The sequence below is a fragment of the Heterodontus francisci genome, unplaced genomic scaffold (assembly GCF_036365525.1).
Source record: "Heterodontus francisci isolate sHetFra1 unplaced genomic scaffold, sHetFra1.hap1 HAP1_SCAFFOLD_1980, whole genome shotgun sequence".
NCBI classification, from domain to species: Eukaryota; Metazoa; Chordata; class Chondrichthyes; order Heterodontiformes; family Heterodontidae; genus Heterodontus; species Heterodontus francisci.
The window spans coordinates 1-20413 of record NW_027142167.1 but is presented as its reverse complement, the minus strand read 5'-3'; the positions used below and the strand labels follow the sequence as shown (position 1 = coordinate 20413).

The 20413-nt window shown below is 58.7% G+C and overlaps 1 protein-coding gene across 1 annotated transcript in view; it reads left to right on the top strand.

The window, feature by feature from the left end:
* LOC137366703 (plexin-A3-like) overlaps positions 1 to 16747 on the top strand; it is a gene marked incomplete at both ends in the record, with an annotated part of 29064 nt that extends 12317 nt beyond the window's left edge. Inside the window, 2 exons of the mRNA XM_068028374.1 lie at positions 13734 to 13837; positions 16651 to 16747. Of these exons, the coding sequence (XP_067884475.1) occupies positions 13734 to 13837; positions 16651 to 16747 (201 nt within the window). The remainder of the gene's footprint in view (positions 1 to 13733; positions 13838 to 16650) is intronic.
* Positions 16748 to 20413: the final 3666 nt, after the last annotated feature.

Genomic DNA, 20413 nt, shown 5'->3' with positions numbered 1-20413 from the left:
GATACTGAATCGTTCAGAGTGGGGGGGGTCGGGAAGGGAGACACTGAATCGTTCAGAGTGGGGGGGTCGAGGGGGGAGACACTGAATCGTTCAGAGTGGGGGGGTCGAGGGGGGAGATACTGAATCGTTCAGAGTGGGGGGTTCGAGGGGGGAGACACTGAATCGTTCAGAGTGGGGGGGTCGAGGGGGGAGACACTGAATCGTTCAGAGTGGGGGGGTCGAGGGGGGAGACACTGAATCGTTCAGAGTGGGGGGGTCGGGAAGGGAAACACTGAATCGTTCAGAGTGGGGGGGTCGGAAGGGAAACACTGAATCGTTCAGAGTGGGGGGGTTCGAGGGGGGAGATACTGAATCGTTCAGAGTGGGGGGTCGAGGGGGGAGATACTGAATCGTTCAGAGTGGGGGGGTCGGGAAGGGAGACACTGAATCGTTCAGAGTGGGGGGGTCGAGGGGGGAGATACTGAATCGTTCAGAGTCGGGGGGGTCGAGGGGGGAGATACTGAATCGTTCAGAGTGGGGGGGTCAAGGGGGGAGATACTGAATCGTTCAGAGTGGGGGGGTCGGGAAGGGAAACACTGAATCGTTCAGAGTGGGGGGGTCGAGGGGGGAGATACTGAATCGTTCAGAGTGGGGGGGTCGGGAAGGGAAACACTGAATCGTTCAGAGTGGGGGGGTCGAGGGGGGAGATACTGAATCGTTCAGAGTGGGGGGGTCAAGGGGGGAGATACTGAATCGTTCAGAGTGGGGGGTCAAGGGGGGAGATACTGAATCGTTCAGAGTGGGGGGGTCGGGAAGGGAAACACTGAATCGTTCAGAGTGGGGGGGTCGAGGGGGGAGATACTGAATCGTTCAGAGTGGGGGGGTCAAGGGGGGAGATACTGAATCGTTCAGAGTGGGGGGGTCGGGAAGGGAAACACTGAATCGTTCAGAGTGGGGGGGTCGGGAAGGGAAACACTGAATCGTTCAGAGTGGGGGGGTTCGAGGGGGGAGATACTGAATCGTTCAGAGTGGGGGGGTTCGAGGAGGGAGACACTGAATCGTTCAGAGTGGGGGGGTCGGGAAGGGAAACACTGAATCGTTCAGAGTGGGGGGGTCGGGAAGGGAAACACTGAATCGTTCAGAGTGGGGGGTCGGGAAGGGAGACACTGAATCGTTCAGAGTGGGGGGGTCGAGGGGGGAGATACTGAATCGTTCAGAGTCGGGGGGGTCGAGGGGGGAGATACTGAATCGTTCAGAGTGGGGGGGTCAAGGGGGGAGATACTGAATCGTTCAGAGTGGGGGGGTCGGGAAGGGAAACACTGAATCGTTCAGAGTGGGGGGGTCGAGGGGGGAGATACTGAATCGTTCAGAGTGGGGGGGTCGGGAAGGGAAACACTGAATCGTTCAGAGTGGGGGGGTCGAGGGGGGAGATACTGAATCGTTCAGAGTGGGGGGGTCAAGGGGGGAGATACTGAATCGTTCAGAGTGGGGGGGTCAAGGGGGGAGATACTGAATCGTTCAGAGTGGGGGGGTCGGGAAGGGAAACACTGAATCGTTCATAGTGGGGGGGTCGAGGGGGGAGATACTGAATCGTTCAGAGTGGGGGGGTCAAGGGGGGAGATACTGAATCGTTCAGAGTGGGGGGGTCGGGAAGGGAAACACTGAATCGTTCAGAGTGGGGGGGTCGGGAAGGGAAACACTGAATCGTTCAGAGTGGGGGGGTTCGAGGGGGGAGATACTGAATCGTTCAGAGTGGGGGGGTTCGAGGAGGGAGACACTGAATCGTTCAGAGTGGGGGGGTCGGGAAGGGAAACACTGAATCGTTCAGAGTGGGGGGGTCGGGAAGGGAAACACTGAATCGTTCAGAGTGGGGGGGTTCGAGGAGGGAGACACTGAATCGTTCAGAGTGGGGGGGTTCGAGGAGGGAGACACTGAATCGTTCAGAGTGGGGGGGTTCGAGGAGGGAGACACTGAATCGTTCAGAGTGGGGGGGTCGGGAAGGGAAACACTGAATCGTTCAGAGTGGGGGGGTCGGGAAGGGAAACACTGAATCGTTCAGAGTGGGGGGGTCGGGAAGGGAAACACTGAATCGTTCAGAGTGGGGGGGTCGAGGGGGGAGACACTGAATCGTTCAGAGTGGGGGGGTTCGAGGAGGGAGACACTGAATCGTTCAGAGTGGGGGGGTCGGGAAGGGAAACACTGAATCGTTCAGAGTGGGGGGGTCGAGGGGGGAGACACTGAATCGTTCAGAGTGGGGGGGTTCGAGGGGGGAGATACTGAATCGTTCAGAGTGGGGGGGTCGGGAAGGGAAACACTGAATCGTTCAGAGTGGGGGGGTCGGGAAGGGAAACACTGAATCGTTCAGAGTGGGGGGGTCGGGAAGGGAGACACTGAATCGTTCAGAGTGGGGGGGTCGAGGGGGAGATACTGAATCGTTCAGAGTGGGGGGGTCGAGGGGGGAGATACTGAATCGTTCAGAGTGGGGGGGTCGGGAAGGGAAACACTGAATCGTTCAGAGTGGGGGGTTCGAGGGGGGAGACGCTGAATCGTTCAGAGTGGGGGGGTCGAGGGGGGAGATACTGAATCGTTCAGAGTGGGGGGGTTCGAGGGGGGAGATACTGAATCGTTCAGAGTGGGGGGGTCGGGAAGGGAAACACTGAATCGTTCAGAGTGGGGGGGTCGGGAAGGGAAACACTGAATCGTTCAGAGTGGGGGGGTCGGGAAGGGAGACACTGAATCGTTCAGAGTGGGGGGTTCGAGGGGGGAGATACTGAATCGTTCAGAGTGGGGGGTCGGGAAGGGAAACACTGAATCGTTCAGAGTGGGGGGGTCGGGAAGGGAAACACTGAATCGTTCAGAGTGGGGGGGTCGGGAAGGGAGACACTGAATCGTTCAGAGTGGGGGGGTCGAGGGGGGAGATACTGAATCGTTCAGAGTGGGGGGGTCGAGGGGGGAGATACTGAATCGTTCAGAGTGGGGGGTTCGAGGGGGGAGACGCTGAATCGTTCAGAGTGGGGGGGTCGAGGGGGGAGATACTGAATCGTTCAGAGTGGGGGGGTTCGAGGGGGGAGACACTGAATCGTTCAGAGTGGGGGTTTCGAGGGGGGAGACACTGAATCGTTCAGAGTGGGGGGGTCGGGAAGGGAAACACTGAATCGTTCAGAGTGGGGGGGTCGAGGGGGGAAATACTGAATCGTTCAGAGTGGGGGGGTCGAGGGGGGAGACACTGAATCGTTCAGAGTGGGGGGGTCGAGGGAGGAGACACTGAATCGTTCAGAGTGGGGGGGTCGAGGGGGGAGACACTGAATCGTTCAGAGTGGGGGGGTCGAGGGGGGAGATACTGAATCGTTCAGAGTGGGGGGGGGGGTCAAGGGGGAAAATACTGAATCGTTCAGAGTGGGGGGGTCGAGGGGGGAGACACTGAATCGTTCAGAGTGGGGGGGTCGAGGAGGGAAGTACTGAATCGTTCAGAGTGGGGGGGTCGAGGGGGGAAATACTGAATCGTTCAGAGTGGGGGGTTCGAGGGGGAAAATACTGAATCATTCAGAGTGGGGGGGTCGAGGGGGAAAATACTGAATCGTTCAGAGTGGGGGGGTCGAGGGGGGAAATACTGAATCGTTCAGAGTGGGGGGGTTCGAGGGGGGGGATACTGAATCGTTCAGAGTGGGGGTGTCGAGGGGGGAGATACTGAATCGTTCAGAGTGGGGGGGTCGAGGGGGAAAATACTGAATCGTTCAGAGTGGGGGGGTTCGAGGGGGAAAATACTGAATCGTTCAGAGTGGGGGGTTCGAGGGGGAAAATACTGAATCGTTCAGAGTGGGGGGGGGTTCGAGGGGGGAGACACTGAATCGTTCAGAGTGGGGGGGTCGAGGGGGGAGACACTGAATCGTTCAGAGTGGGGGGGTTCGAGGGGGGAGACACTGAATCGTTCAGAGTGGGGGGGTCGAGGGGGGAGACACTGAATCGTTCAGAGTGGGGGGGTTCGAGGGGGGAGACACTGAATCGTTCAGAGTGGGGGGTTCGAGGGGGGAGATACTGAATCGTTCAGAGTGGGGGGTTCGAGGGGGGAGACACTGAATCGTTCAGAGTGGGGGGTTCGAGGGGGGAGACACTGAATCGTTCAGAGTGGGGGGTTCGAGGGGGGAAATACTGAATCGTTCAGAGTGGGGGGGTCGAGGGGGAAAATACTGAATCGTTCAGAGTGGGGGGGGTCGAGGGGGAAAATACTGAATCGTTCAGAGTGGGGGGGTCGAGGGGGGAGACACTGAATCGTTCAGAGTGGGGGATTCGAGGGGGGAGACACTGAATCGTTCAGAGTGGGGGGGGGTCGAGGGGGAAAATACTGAATCGTTCAGAGTGGGGGGGTCGAGGGGGGAGACACTGAATCGTTCAGAGTGGGGGGGTCGAGGGGGGAGATACTGTATCGTTCAGAGTGGGGGGGGGTCGAGGGGGAAAATACTGAATCGTTCAGAGTGGGGGGGTCGAGGGGGGAGACACTGAATCGTTCAGAGTGGGGGGGTCGAGGGGGGAGACACTGAATCGTTCAGAGTGGGGGGTCGAGGGGGGAAATACTGAATCGTTCAGAGTGGGGGGGTTCGAGGGGGGGACACTGAATCGTTCAGAGTGGGGGGTTCGAGGGGGAAAATACTGAATCGTTCAGAGTGGGGGGGTTCGAGGGGGAAAATACTGAATCGTTCAGAGTGGGGGGGTCGAGGGGGAAAATACTGAATCGTTCAGAGTGGGGGGGTTCGAGGGGGGGACACTGAATCGTTCAGAGTGGGGGGTTCGAGGGGGAAAATACTGAATCGTTCAGAGTGGGGGGGTTCGAGGGGGAAAATACTGAATCGTTCAGAGTGGGGGGGTCGAGGGGGAAAATACTGAATCGTTCAGAGTGGGGGGGTCGAGGGGGGAAATACTGAATCGTTCAGAGTGGGGGGTTCGAGGGGGGAAATACTGAATCGTTCAGAGTGGGGGGTTCGAGGGGGAAAATACTGAATCGTTCAGAGTGGGGGGGTCGAGGGGGGAGATACTGAATCGTTCAGAGTGGGGGGTTCGAGGGGGGAGATACTGAATCGTTCAGAGTGGGGGGTTCGAGGGGGGAAATACTGAATCGTTCAGAGTGGGGGGTCGAGGGGGGAGATACTGAATCGTTCAGAGTGGGGGGTTCGAGGAGGGAGACACTGAATCGTTCAGAGTGGGGGGGTCGAGGGGGGAGATACTGAATCGTTCAGAGTGGGGGGGTCGAGGGGGGAGATACTGAATCGTTCAGAGTGGGGGTTCGAGGGGAGAAGTACTGAATCGTTCAGAGTGGGGGGGTCGAGGGGGGAGACACTGAATCGTTCAGAGTGGGGGGGTTCGAGGGGGAGACACTGAATCGTTCAGAGTGGGGGGGTTCGAGGGGGAGACACTGAATCGTTCAGAGTGGGGGGGTCGAGGAGGGAAATACTGAATCGTTCAGAGTGGGGGGGTCGAGGGGGGAGATACTGAATCGTTCAGAGTGGGGGGTTCGAGGGGGGAAATACTGAATCGTTCAGAGTGGGGGGGTCGAGGGGGGAGACACTGAATCGTTCAGAGTGGGGGGGTTCGAGGGGGAGACACTGAATCGTTCAGAGTGGGGGGGTCGAGGGGGGAGATACTGAATCGTTCAGAGTGGGGGGTTCGAGGGGGGAAATACTGAATCGTTCAGAGTGGGGGGTTCGAGGAGGGAGACACTGAATCGTTCAGAGTGGGGGGGTCGAGGGGGGAGATACTGAATCGTTCAGAGTGGGGGGGTCGAGGGGGGAAATACTGAATCGTTCAGAGTGGGGGGGTCGAGGGGGGAGACACTGAATCGTTCAGAGTGGGGGGTTCGAGGGGAGAAGTACTGAATCGTTCAGAGTGGGGGGGTCGAGGGGGGAGACACTGAATCGTTCAGAGTGGGGGGGTCGAGGGGGGAGACACTGAATCGTTCAGAGTGGGGGGGTTCGAGGGGGAGACACTGAATCGTTCAGAGTGGGGGGGTCGGGAAGGGAAACACTGAATCGTTCAGAGTGGGGGGGTCGAGGGGGGAGATACTGAATCGTTCAGAGTGGGGGGGTCGGGAAGGGAAACACTGAATCGTTCAGAGTGGGGGGGTCGAGGGGGGAGATACTGAATCGTTCAGAGTGGGGGGGTCAAGGGGGGAGATACTGAATCGTTCAGAGTGGGGGGGTCAAGGGGGGAGATACTGAATCGTTCAGAGTGGGGGGGTCGGGAAGGGAAACACTGAATCGTTCAGAGTGGGGGGGTCGAGGGGGGAGATACTGAATCGTTCAGAGTGGGGGGGTCAAGGGGGGAGATACTGAATCGTTCAGAGTGGGGGGGTCGGGAAGGGAAACACTGAATCGTTCAGAGTGGGGGGGTCGGGAAGGGAAACACTGAATCGTTCAGAGTGGGGGGGTTCGAGGGGGGAGATACTGAATCGTTCAGAGTGGGGGGGTTCGAGGAGGGAGACACTGAATCGTTCAGAGTGGGGGGGTCGGGAAGGGAAACACTGAATCGTTCAGAGTGGGGGGGTCGGGAAGGGAAACACTGAATCGTTCAGAGTGGGGGGTCGGGAAGGGAGACACTGAATCGTTCAGAGTGGGGGGGTCGAGGGGGGAGATACTGAATCGTTCAGAGTCGGGGGGGTCGAGGGGGGAGATACTGAATCGTTCAGAGTGGGGGGGTCAAGGGGGGAGATACTGAATCGTTCAGAGTGGGGGGGTCGGGAAGGGAAACACTGAATCGTTCAGAGTGGGGGGGTCGAGGGGGGAGATACTGAATCGTTCAGAGTGGGGGGGTCGGGAAGGGAAACACTGAATCGTTCAGAGTGGGGGGGTCGAGGGGGGAGATACTGAATCGTTCAGAGTGGGGGGGTCAAGGGGGGAGATACTGAATCGTTCAGAGTGGGGGGGTCAAGGGGGGAGATACTGAATCGTTCAGAGTGGGGGGGTCGGGAAGGGAAACACTGAATCGTTCAGAGTGGGGGGGTCGAGGGGGGAGATACTGAATCGTTCAGAGTGGGGGGGTCAAGGGGGGAGATACTGAATCGTTCAGAGTGGGGGGGTCGGGAAGGGAAACACTGAATCGTTCAGAGTGGGGGGGTCGGGAAGGGAAACACTGAATCGTTCAGAGTGGGGGGGTTCGAGGAGGGAGACACTGAATCGTTCAGAGTGGGGGGGTTCGAGGAGGGAGACACTGAATCGTTCAGAGTGGGGGGGTTCGAGGAGGGAGACACTGAATCGTTCAGAGTGGGGGGGTCGGGAAGGGAAACACTGAATCGTTCAGAGTGGGGGGGTCGGGAAGGGAAACACTGAATCGTTCAGAGTGGGGGGGTCGGGAAGGGAAACACTGAATCGTTCAGAGTGGGGGGGTCGAGGGGGGAGACACTGAATCGTTCAGAGTGGGGGGGTTCGAGGAGGGAGACACTGAATCGTTCAGAGTGGGGGGGTCGGGAAGGGAAACACTGAATCGTTCAGAGTGGGGGGGTCGAGGGGGGAGACACTGAATCGTTCAGAGTGGGGGGGTTCGAGGGGGGAGATACTGAATCGTTCAGAGTGGGGGGGTCGGGAAGGGAAACACTGAATCGTTCAGAGTGGGGGGGTCGGGAAGGGAAACACTGAATCGTTCAGAGTGGGGGGGTCGGGAAGGGAGACACTGAATCGTTCAGAGTGGGGGGGTCGAGGGGGGAGATACTGAATCGTTCAGAGTGGGGGGGTCGAGGGGGAGATACTGAATCGTTCAGAGTGGGGGGGTCGGGAAGGGAAACACTGAATCGTTCAGAGTGGGGGGTTCGAGGGGGGAGACGCTGAATCGTTCAGAGTGGGGGGGTCGAGGGGGGAGATACTGAATCGTTCAGAGTGGGGGGGTTCGAGGGGGGAGATACTGAATCGTTCAGAGTGGGGGGGTCGGGAAGGGAAACACTGAATCGTTCAGAGTGGGGGGGTCGGGAAGGGAAACACTGAATCGTTCAGAGTGGGGGGGTCGGGAAGGGAGACACTGAATCGTTCAGAGTGGGGGGTTCGAGGGGGGAGATACTGAATCGTTCAGAGTGGGGGGGTCGGGAAGGGAAACACTGAATCGTTCAGAGTGGGGGGGTCGGGAAGGGAAACACTGAATCGTTCAGAGTGGGGGGGTCGGGAAGGGAAACACTGAATCGTTCAGAGTGGGGGGGTCGGGAAGGGAGACACTGAATCGTTCAGAGTGGGGGGGTCGAGGGGGGAGATACTGAATCGTTCAGAGTGGGGGGGTCGAGGGGGGAGATACTGAATCGTTCAGAGTGGGGGGTTCGAGGGGGGAGACGCTGAATCGTTCAGAGTGGGGGGGTCGAGGGGGAGATACTGAATCGTTCAGAGTGGGGGGGTTCGAGGGGGGAGATACTGAATCGTTCAGAGTGGGGGTTTCGAGGGGGGAGACACTGAATCGTTCAGAGTGGGGGGTCGGAAGGGAAACACTGAATCGTTCAGAGTGGGGGGGTCGAGGGGGGAAATACTGAATCGTTCAGAGTGGGGGGGTCGAGGGGGAGACACTGAATCGTTCAGAGTGGGGGGGTCGAGGGAGGAGACACTGAATCGTTCAGAGTGGGGGGGTCGAGGGGGGAGACACTGAATCGTTCAGAGTGGGGGGGTCGAGGGGGAGATACTGAATCGTTCAGAGTGGGGGGGGGGTCAAGGGGGAAAATACTGAATCGTTCAGAGTGGGGGGGTCGAGGGGGGAGACACTGAATCGTTCAGAGTGGGGGGGTCGAGGAGGGAAGTACTGAATCGTTCAGAGTGGGGGGGTCGAGGGGGGAAATACTGAATCGTTCAGAGTGGGGGGTTCGAGGGGGAAAAATACTGAATCATTCAGAGTGGGGGGGTCGAGGGGGAAAATACTGAATCGTTCAGAGTGGGGGGGTCGAGGGGGGAAATACTGAATCGTTCAGAGTGGGGGGGTTCGAGGGGGGGGATACTGAATCGTTCAGAGTGGGGGGGTCGAGGGGGAAAATACTGAATCGTTCAGAGTGGGGGGTGTCGAGGGGGGAGATACTGAATCGTTCAGAGTGGGGGGGTCGAGGGGGAAAATACTGAATCGTTCAGAGTGGGGGGGTTCGAGGGGGAAAATACTGAATCGTTCAGAGTGGGGGGTTCGAGGGGGAAAATACTGAATCGTTCAGAGTGGGGGGGTCGAGGGGGAAAATACTGAATCGTTCAGAGTGGGGGGTTCGAGGGGGAAAATACTGAATCGTTCAGAGTGGGGGGTCGAGGGGGAGAAATACTGAATCGTTCAGAGTGGGGGGTTCGAGGGGGGAGACACTGAATCGTTCAGAGTGGGGGGGGTCGAGGGGGAGACACTGAATCGTTCAGAGTGGGGGGGTTCGAGGGGGGAGACACTGAATCGTTCAGAGTGGGGGGGTCGAGGGGGGAGACACTGAATCGTTCAGAGTGGGGGGTTCGAGGGGGGAGACACTGAATCGTTCAGAGTGGGGGGTTCGAGGGGGGAGATACTGAATCGTTCAGAGTGGGGGGTTCGAGGGGGAAATACTGAATCGTTCAGAGTGGGGGGGTCGAGGGGGAAAATACTGAATCGTTCAGAGTGGGGGGGGTCGAGGGGGAAAATACTGAATCGTTCAGAGTGGGGGGGTCGAGGGGGGAGACACTGAATCGTTCAGAGTGGGGGATTCGAGGGGGGAGACACTGAATCGTTCAGAGTGGGGGGGGTCGAGGGGGAAAATACTGAATCGTTCAGAGTGGGGGGGTCGAGGGGGGAGACACTGAATCGTTCAGAGTGGGGGGGTCGAGGGGGGAGATACTGTATCGTTCAGAGTGGGGGGGGGTCGAGGGGGAAAATACTGAATCGTTCAGAGTGGGGGGGTCGAGGGGGAGACACTGAATCGTTCAGAGTGGGGGGGTCGAGGGGGAGACACTGAATCGTTCAGAGTGGGGGGTCGAGGGGGGGAAATACTGAATCGTTCAGAGTGGGGGGGGGTCGAGGGGGAAAATACTGAATCGTTCAGAGTGGGGGGGTTCGAGGGGGGGGACACTGAATCGTTCAGAGTGGGGGGTCGAGGGGGGAGATACTGAATCGTTCAGAGTGGGGGGGTCGAGGGGGAAAATACTGAATCGTTCAGAGTGGGGGGGTCGAGGGGGGAAATACTGAATCGTTCAGAGTGGGGGGTTCGAGGGGGGGAAATACTGAATCGTTCAGAGTGGGGGTTCGAGGGGGGAGAAACTGAATCGTTCAGAGTGGGGGGGGTCGAGGGGGGAGACACTGAATCGTTCAGAGTGGGGGGGTCGAGGGGGAGACACTGAATCGTTCAGAGTGGGGGGTCGAGGGGGGAAATACTGAATCGTTCAGAGTGGGGGGGGTCGAGGGGGAAAATACTGAATCGTTCAGAGTGGGGGGGTTCGAGGGGGGGACACTGAATCGTTCAGAGTGGGGGGGTCGAGGGGGGAGATACTGAATCGTTCAGAGTGGGGGGGTCGAGGGGGAAAATACTGAATCGTTCAGAGTGGGGGGGTCGAGGGGGGAAATACTGAATCGTTCAGGAGTGGGGGGTTCGAGGGGGGAAATACTAATCGTTCAGAGTGGGGGGTTCGAGGGGGGAAATACTGAATCGTTCAGAGTGGGGGGTCGAGGGGGGAGATACTGAATCGTTCAGAGTGGGGGGTTCGAGGAGGGAGACACTGAATCGTTCAGAGTGGGGGGGTCGAGGGGGGAGATACTGAATCGTTCAGAGTGGGGGGGTCGAGGGGGGAGATACTGAATCGTTCAGAGTGGGGGTTCGAGGGGAGAAGTACTGAATCGTTCAGAGTGGGGGGGTCGAGGGGGGAGACACTGAATCGTTCAGAGTGGGGGGGTTCGAGGGGGAGACACTGAATCGTTCAGAGTGGGGGGGTTCGAGGGGGAGACACTGAATCGTTCAGAGTGGGGGGGTCGAGGAGGGAAAATACTGAATCGTTCAGAGTGGGGGGGTCGAGGGGGGAGATACTGAATCGTTCAGAGTGGGGGGTTCGAGGGGGGAAATACTGAATCGTTCAGAGTGGGGGGTCGAGGGGGGAGACACTGAATCGTTCAGAGTGGGGGGTCGAGGGGGAGATACTGAATCGTTCAGAGTGGGGGGTTCGAGGGGGGAAATACTGAATCGTTCAGAGTGGGGGGGTCGAGGGGGGAGACACTGAATCGTTCAGAGTGGGGGGGTTCGAGGGGGAGACACTGAATCGTTCAGAGTGGGGGGGTCGAGGGGGGAGATACTGAATCGTTCAGAGTGGGGGGTTCGAGGGGGGAAATACTGAATCGTTCAGAGTGGGGGGTTCGAGGAGGGAGACACTGAATCGTTCAGAGTGGGGGGGTCGAGGGGGGAGATACTGAATCGTTCAGAGTGGGGGGGTCGAGGGGGGAAATACTGAATCGTTCAGAGTGGGGGGGTCGAGGGGGGAGACACTGAATCGTTCAGAGTGGGGGGTTCGAGGGGAGAAGTACTGAATCGTTCAGAGTGGGGGGGTCGAGGGGGGAGACACTGAATCGTTCAGAGTGGGGGGGTCGAGGGGGGAGACACTGAATCGTTCAGAGTGGGGGGGTTCGAGGGGGAGACACTGAATCGTTCACAGTGGGGGGGTCGAGGGGGGAGATACTGAATCGTTCAGAGTGGGGGATCGAGGGGGGAAGTACTGAATCGTTCAGAGTGGGGGGGTCGAGGGGGGAAATACTGAATCGTTCAGAGTGGGGGGGTTCGAGGGGAGAAATACTGAATCGTTCAGAGTGGGGGGGTCGAGGGGGGAGATACTGAATCGTTCAGAGTGGGGGGTTCGAGGGGGGAAATACTGAATCGTTCAGAGTGGGGGGGTCGAGGGGGGAGATACTGAATCGTTCAGAGTGGGGGATTCGAGGGGGGAAATACTGAATCGTTCAGAGTGGGGGGGTCGAGGAGGGAAATACTGAATCGTTCAGAGTGGGGGGGTCGAGGGGGGAGATACTGAATCGTTCAGAGTGGGGGGGGTCGAGGGGAAATACTGAATCGTTCAGAGTGGGGGGTTCGAGGAGGGAGACACTGAATCGTTCAGAGTGGGGGGGTCGAGGGGGGAAAATACTGAATCGTTCAGAGTGGGGGGGTCGAGGGGGGAGACACTGAATCGTTCAGAGTGGGGGGGTTCGAGGGGGGAAATACTGAATCGTTCAGAGTGGGGGGGTTCGAGGGGAGAAATACTGAATCGTTCAGAGTGGGGGGGTCGAGGGGGAGATACTGAATCGTTCAGAGTGGGGGGGTTCGAGGGGGGAAATACTGAATCGTTCAGAGTGGGGGGGTCGAGGGGGGAGATACTGAATCGTTCAGAGTGGGGGGATTCGAGGGGGGAAATACTGAATCGTTCAGAGTGGGGGGGTCGAGGAGGGAAATACTGAATCGTTCAGAGTGGGGGGGTCGAGGGGGGAGATACTGAATCGTTCAGAGTGGGGGGGGTCGAGGGGGAAAATACTGAATCGTTCAGAGTGGGGGGTTCGAGGAGGGAGACACTGAATCGTTCAGAGTGGGGGGGTCGAGGGGGGAAAATACTGAATCGTTCAGAGTGGGGGGGTCGAGGGGGGAGACACTGAATCGTTCAGAGTGGGGGGTTCGAGGAGGGAGACACTGAATCGTTCAGAGTGGGGGGGTCGAGGGGGGAAAATACTGAATCGTTCAGAGTGGGGGGGTCGAGGGGGGAAAAATACTGAATCGTTCAGAGTGGGGGGTTCGAGGGGGGAGACACTGAATCGTTCAGAGTGGGGGGTTCGAGGGGGGAAATACTGAATCGTTCAGAGTGGGGGGTTTGAGGAGGGGAGACACTGAATCGTTCAGAGTGGGGGGGGGGTCGAGGGGGGAAAATACTGAATCGTTCAGAGTGGGGGGGTCGAGGAGGGAAATACTGAATCGTTCAGAGTGGGGGTTCGAGGGGGAAAATACTGAATCGTTCAGAGTGGGGGGTTTGAGGAGGGGAGACACTGAATCGTTCAGAGTGGGGGGGGGGTCGAGGGGGGAAAATACTGAATCGTTCAGAGTGGGGGGTTCGAGGGGGAAAATACTGAATCGTTCAGAGTGGGGGGGGGTCGAGGGGGAAAATACTGAATTGTTCAGAGTGGGGGGTTCGAGGGGGGAGACACTGAATCGTTCAGAGTGGGGGGTCGAGGGGGGGAGACACTGAATCGTTCAGAGTGGGGGGGTCGAGGAGGGAAATACTGAATCGTTCAGAGTGGGGGGTTCGAGGGGGAAAATACTGAATCGTTCAGAGTGGGGGGGGGTCGAGGGGGAAAATACTGAATTGTTCAGAGTGGGGGGTTCGAGGGGGGAGACACTGAATCGTTCAGAGTGGGGGGTCGAGGGGGGAGACACTGAATCGTTCAGAGTGGGGGGTTCGAGGGGGGAGACACTGAATCGTTCAGAGTGGGGGGTCGAGGGGGGAGATACTGAATCGTTCAGAGTGGGGGTTTGAGGGGGGAGACACTGAATCGTTCAGAGTGGGGGGTCGAGGGGGGAGACACTGAATCGTTCAGAGTGGGGGTCGAGGGGGAAATACTGAATCGTTCAGAGTGGGGGGTCGAGGGGGGAGACACTGAATCGTTCAGAGTGGGGGGTTCGAGGGGGGAGACACTGAATCGTTCAGAGTGGGGGGGTCGAGGGGGGAGACACTGAATCGTTCAGAGTGGGGGTTTCGAGGGGGGAAATACTGAATCGTTCAGAGTGGGGGGTTCGAGGGGGAAAATACTGAATCGTATTTAGCTGCTCCTGCTGTGCTGTTTTGCAGAGTGGAGGCAGGGCCGAGGAGCCCGGCTAATTCTCCAGGACGAGGACGTCACAACCAAGATTGAGTACGACTGGAAACGGCTCAACACATTGTCACATTATCAGGTGCGTGGATCAGGAGGAGGCCATTCAGCCCCTCGAGTCTGTTACACAGGAACAGGAGGCCATTCAGCCCCTCGAGTCAGTTACACAGGATCAGGAGGAGGCCATTCAGCCCCTCGAGTCTGTTACACAGGAACAGGAGGCCATTCAGCCCCTCGAGTCAGTTACACAGGATCAGGAGGAGGCCATTCAGCCCCTCGAGTCTGTTACACAGGAACAGGAGGCCATTCAGCCCCTCGGGTCTGTTACACAGGATCAGGAGGAGGCCATTCAGCCCCTAGGGTCTGTTACACAGGAACAGGAGGAGGCCATTCAGCCCCTCGAGTCTGTTACACAGGAACAGGAGGAGGCCATTCAGCCACTCGAGTCAGTTACACAGGAACAGGAGGAGGCCATTCAGCCACTCGAGTCAGTTACACAGGATCAGGAGGAGGCCCATTCAGCCCCTCGAGTCTGTTACACAGGAACAGGAGGAGGCCATTCAGCCCCTCGAGTCTGTTACACAGGATCAGGAGGCCATTCAGCCCCTCGAGTCAGTTACACAGGATCAGGAGGAGGCCATTCAGCCACTCGAGCCTGTTACACAGGAACAGCAGGAGGCCATTCAGCCCCTCTCAAGCCTGTTACACAGGATCAGGAGGAGGCCATTCAGCCCCTCGAGTCAGTTACACAGGAACAGGAGGAGGCCATTCAGCCCCTCTCAAGCCTGTTACACAGGATCAGGAGGAGGCCATTCAGCCACCCTCGAGCCTGTTACACAGGATCAGGAGGAGGCCATTCAGCCCCTCTCAAGCCTGTTACACAGGAACAGGAGGAGGCCATTCAGCCCCTCTCAAGCCTGTTACACAGGATCAGGAGGAGGCCATTCAGCCACCCTCGAGCCTGTTACACAGGATCAGGAGGAGGCCATTCAGCCCCTCTCAAGCCTGTTACACAGGATCAGGAGGAGGCCATTCAGCCCCTCAAAACCTTCCACCATTCAAATTGTGGCTGATCTGCACCTCTGACTCCAATTAAATTTAAGTTTGTGCCTCCTTGTTCCTCATCCTCCGCCATAAAAAATAGTCATGTGGAGAACCTGGTGATTGATCTCTTCAGAGCATAGAAAGGTCCCAGCCAGGCCAGACAGTCCCCTGGTGTCAGCTGCCGGAGGGTCAGAACCGAGGAACCGCCGCACTGTCGGAGGGTCAGTACTGAGGGAGGGCCGCGCTGATGGAGTGTCAGAAACGGGGGGACCGCCGCACTGTCGGAGGGTCAGTACTGAGGGAGGGCCCGCGCTGCCGGAGGGTCAGAACCGAGGGAGGGCCGCACTGCCGGAGGGTCAGTACTGAGGGCCCGCCGCAGTGTCGGAGGGTCAGAACCGAGGGACTGCCGCGCTGATGGAGTGTCAGAACCGGGGGACCGCCGCACTGTCGGAGGGTCAGTACTGAGGGAGGGCCGCGCTGCCGGAGGTCAGTACTGAGGGACCGCCGCACTGTCGGAGGGTCAGTACTGAGGGAGCGCCGCACTGTCGGAGGGTCAGTACTGAGGGAGCGCCGCACTGTCGGAGGGTCAGTACTGAGGGAGCGCCGCACTGTCGGAGGGTCAGTACTGAGGGAGAGCCGCACTGTGGGAGGGTCAGTACTGTGAGAGCGCCGCACTGTCGGAGGATCAGTACTGAGGGAGGGCCACACTGCTGGAGGGTCAGTACTGAGGGACCGCCGCACTGTCGGAGGGTCAGTACTGAGTGAGCGCCGCACTGTCGGAGGGTCAGTATTGAGGGAGGGCCGCACTGTCGGAGGGTCAGTACTGAGGGAGAGCCGTGCTGCCGGAGGGTCAGTACTGAGGGAGTGCCGCACTGCCGGAGGGTCGATACTGAGGGACTGCTGCACTGTCGGAGGGTCAGTACTGAGGGAGGGCCGCACTGTCGGAGGGTCAGTACTGAGGGAGTGCCGCACTGTCGGAGTGTCAATACTGAGGGAGTGCCGCACTGCCGGAGGGTCGATACTGCGGGACTGCCGCACTGTCGGATGGTCAGTACTGAGGGAGCGCCGCACTGCTGGAGGGTCAGAACTGAGGGAGGGCCGCACTGTCGGAGGGTCAGTACTGAGGGAGAGCCGCACTGCCGGAGGGTCAGTACTGAGGGAGCGCCGCACTGTCGGAGGTCAGTACTGAGGGAGTGCCGCACTGTCGGAGGGTCAGTACTGAGGGAGTGCCGCACTGTCGGAGGGTCAGTACTGAGGGAGAGCCGCACTGCCGGAGGGTCAGTACTGAGGGAGCGCCGCACTGTCGGAGGTCAGTACTGAGGGAACGCCGCACTGTCAGAGGGTCAGTACTGAGGGAGCGCCGCACTGTCGGAGGGTCAGTACTGAGGGAGGAGCCATTAAACCCGAGGCCTCCGTCTGCCCTCTCAAGTGGATGTTAAAGATCTCACAGCCACTACTGGACGTAGGTTGGGGGGTGGGTGGGGGCTAATATCTATCCCTCCACCTCTGAAAAACAGATGATCTGGGTCATTATAGCATTGGCCTTTGTGGGATCTTACTGTGCACATAATGACTACTGTATTTCCTACAACAGTTACCACACTTCAAAAAACCTCCTTCATTGGCCTTTCACCCTTTGGCACATCCCGAGGTGCGGAATGGCACTGGAGAGATTAAAATTCCATTTATAGTACTGTCCTCGCGCAGCCCCCTATGGTTGAATATCCTGCTGCTGAGGCCCTGCTCACTGGCTGAGCACAGCACTCCAGGGGAGGAGTCAGAGGGGAGAGCCCGGGTGGTAGGGAATATGTTTGAAAATTCCTAGAGTGTCTTTGTTACTCAATTGGACAGGTGACAGACGGGTCTGCTGTAGCTCTGGTTCCCAAACAGATCTCCGCCTACAACATTGCAAACTCCTTCACCTTCACCAGGTCGCTGAGCCGATACGGTAAGAAACAGGCCGTCACATCACAGCTTTAAATTCAACATCAGGCAGGCTGGTGGGATGGAGGGTTAGGAAGAGAAGGTGGGGTGAAGGATATGGGGAGAGGGTGGGGGATATGGGGAGAGGATGGGGGATATGGGGAGAGCTGTGGGATATGGGGAGAGGGTGGGGGATATGGGGAGAGCTGTGGGATATGGGGAGAGCTGTGGGATATGGGAATGGTTGGGCGTGTGGGATATGGGAAGAGGGTGAAGGATAGGGAGAGTGTGTGGGGTGACGGATATGGGAAATGTGTGGGGGTGAGGGATATGGAAAGAGGGTGAGGGATATGGAGAGAAAGTGGGGGTATGGGGAGAGGGTGGCAGTGAGGGATATGGGGAGTGGTTGGGTGTGAGGGATATGGGGAGTTTGTGGGGGTGAAGGATAGGGGGAGTGTGTGGGGGTGAGTGATAGGGGTAGTGTGAGGGGGTGAGGGAGATGGGGAGAGGGTGGGGTTGAGGGATATGGGGAGAGGGTGAGGGATGGGGGTGTGGGGGCGAGGGATATGGCGAGTGTGTGGGGGTGAGGGATAGGGGTAGTGTGAGGGGGCGAGGGATATGGGGAGTGTGTGGGGGGCGAGGGATATGGGGAGTGTGTGGGGCGAGGGATATGGGGAGTGTGGGGGGAGAGGGATAGGGGTAGTGTGTGGGGGCGAGGGATAGGGTAGTGTGTGGGGGCGAGGGATAGGGGTAGTGTGTGGGGGCGAGGGATATGGGGAGTGTGTGGGGGAGAGGGCTATGGGGAGTGTGGGGGGAGAGGGCTATGGGGAGTGTGGGGGGGCAAGGGATATGGGGAGTGTGGGGGGGTGAGGGATATGGGGAGAGGGTAAAGGATATGGGAGTGGGCGGGGGTGTGGGATATGGGGAGTGGGTGGGGGTGATGGATATTGGGAGAGGGTGGAGGATATGGGGAGAGGGTGAGGGATATGGGGAGTGAGTGGGGGTGAGGGATATGGGGAGAGGGTAAAGGATATGGGGAGTGGGTGGGGGTGATGGATATTGGGAGAGGGTGGAGGATATGGGGAGAGGGTGAGGGATATGGGGAGTGAGTGGGGGTGAGGGATATGGGGAGAGGGTGAGGGATATGGGGAGTGGGTGGGGGTGATGGATATTGGGAGAGGGTGGAGGATATGGGGAGAGGGTGAGGGATATGGGGAGTGAGTGGGGGTGAGGGATATGGGGAGAGGGTAAAGGATATGGGGAGTGGGTGGGGGTGTGGGATATGGGGAGTGGGTGGGGGTGAGGGATATTGGGAGAGGGTGGGGGATAAGGGAGTGGGTGAGGGATGTGGGTGGGGGTGAGGGATATGGGCGGTGGATGGGGATGAGGGATATGGGGAGAGGGTGAGGGATATGGGGAGAGGGTGAGGATATGGGGAGAGGGTGTTGGATATGGGCATTGGGTGGGGGTGAGGGATATGGGCAGTGGGTGTGGGATATCGGCAGTGGGTGGGCGTGAGTGACATGGGGAGTGGGTGGTCGTGGAGTGACATGGGAGTGGGTGAGGGATATCTGGAGAAGGTGTGGGATATGGGGAGATGGTGTCGGATATGGGCAGTGGGTGAGGGATATGGGCAGTGGGTGGGGGTCAGGGATATGGGGAGTGGGTGAGGGATATGGGCAGTGGGTGGGGGTGAGGGATATGGGGAGTGGGTGAGGGATATGGTCAGTGGGTGGGGGTGAGGGATATGGGGAGTGGGTGTGGGATATGGGGAGAGGGTGAGGGATATGGGGAGAGGGTGAGGGTTATGGGGAGTGGGTGTGGGATATGGGGAGATTGTGAGGGATATGGGGAGTGGGTGAGGGATATGGGCAGTGGGTGAGGGATATGGGCAGTGGGTGAGGGATATGGGGAGAGGGTGAGGGTTATGGGCAGTGGGTGAGGGATATGGGAGAGGGCGTGGGATATAGGGAGTGGGTGAGGGATATGGGGAGAGGTTGAGGATATGGGAGAGGGTGAGGGATATGGGGAGAGGGTGAGGATATGGGGAGTGGGTGTGGGATATGGGGAGTGGGTGAGGGATATGGCAGTGAGTGAGGGATATGGGGAGAGGGTGAGGGATATGGGGAGAGGGTGAGGGATATGGGGAGAGTGTGAGGGATATGGGGAGAGGGTGAGGGATATGGGAGAGGGTGTGGGATTATGGGGAGAGTGTGAGGGATATGGGGAGAGGGTGTGGGATATGGGGAGAGGGTGTGGGATATGGGGAGAGGGTGTGGGGTATGGGGAGAGGGTGAGGGATATGGGGAGAGGGTGAGGATATGGGGAGTGGGTGTGGGATATGGGGAGAGTGTGAGGGATATGGGGAGAGTGTGAGGTATGGGAGTGGTGAGGATATGGGGAGTGGGTGTGGGATATGGGCAGTGGGTGTGGGATATGGGGAGAGGGTGTGGGATATGGGGAGAGGGTGTGGGATATGGGAGAGGGTGTGGATATGGGCAGTGGGTGTGGGATATGGGGAGACGGTGTGGGATATGGGCAGTGGGTGTGGGATATGGGGAGAGGGTGTGGGATATGGGGAGAGGGTGTGGGATATGAGCAGTAGGTGTGGGATATGGGGAGAGGGTGTGGGATATGAGCAGTGGGTGTGGGATATGGGGAGAGGGTGTGGGATATGGGGAGAGGGTGTGGGATATGGGCAGTGGGTGTGGGATATGGGCAGTGGGTGTGGGATATGGGCAGTGGGTGTGGGATATGGGCAGTGGGTGTGGGATATGGGGAGAGGGTGTGGGATATGGGCAGTGGGTGTGGGATATAGGGAGAGGGTGTGGGATATGGGCAGTGGGTGTGGGATATGGGCAGTGGGTGTGGGATATGGGGAGACGGTGTGGGATATGGGGAGAGTGTGAGGGATATGGGGAGAGGGTGTGGGATATGAGCAGTGGGTGTGGGATATGGGGAGACGGTGTGGGATATGGGGAGAGGGTGTGGGATATGGGGAGAGGGTGTGGGATATGGGCAGTGGGTGTGGGATATAGGGAGAGGGTGTGGGATATAGGGAGAGGGTGTGGGATATGGGCAGTGGGTGTGGGATATGGGCAGTGGGTGTGGGATATGGGGAGATGGTGTGGGATATAGGGAGAGGGTGTGGGATATGGGGAGATGGTGTGGGATATGGGGAGAGTGTGAGGGATATGGGAGAGGGTGTGGGATATGGGGAGAGTGTGAGGGATATGGGGAGAGGGTGTGGGATATAGGGAGAGGGTGTGGGATATGGGCAGTGGGTGTGGGATATGAGGAGACGGTGTGGGATATGGGCAGTGGGTGTGGGATATGGGGAGAGGGTGTGGGATATGGGCAGTGGGTGTGGGATATGAGGAGACGGTGTGGGATATGGGGAGAGTGTGAGGGATATGGGGAGAGGGTGTGGGATATGGGAGAGTGTGAGGATATGGGGAGAGGGTGTGGGATATAGGGAGAGGGTGTGGGATATGGGCAGTGGGTGTGGGATATGAGGAGACGGTGTGGGATATGGGGAAGTGTGAGGGATATGGGGAGAGGGTGTGGGATATGGGCAGTGGGTGTGGGATATGAGGAGACGGTGTGGGATATGGGGAGAGTGTGAGGGATATGGGGAGAGGGTGTGGGATATGAGCAGTGGGTGTGGGTATGTGTCTCGGTAACACTGATA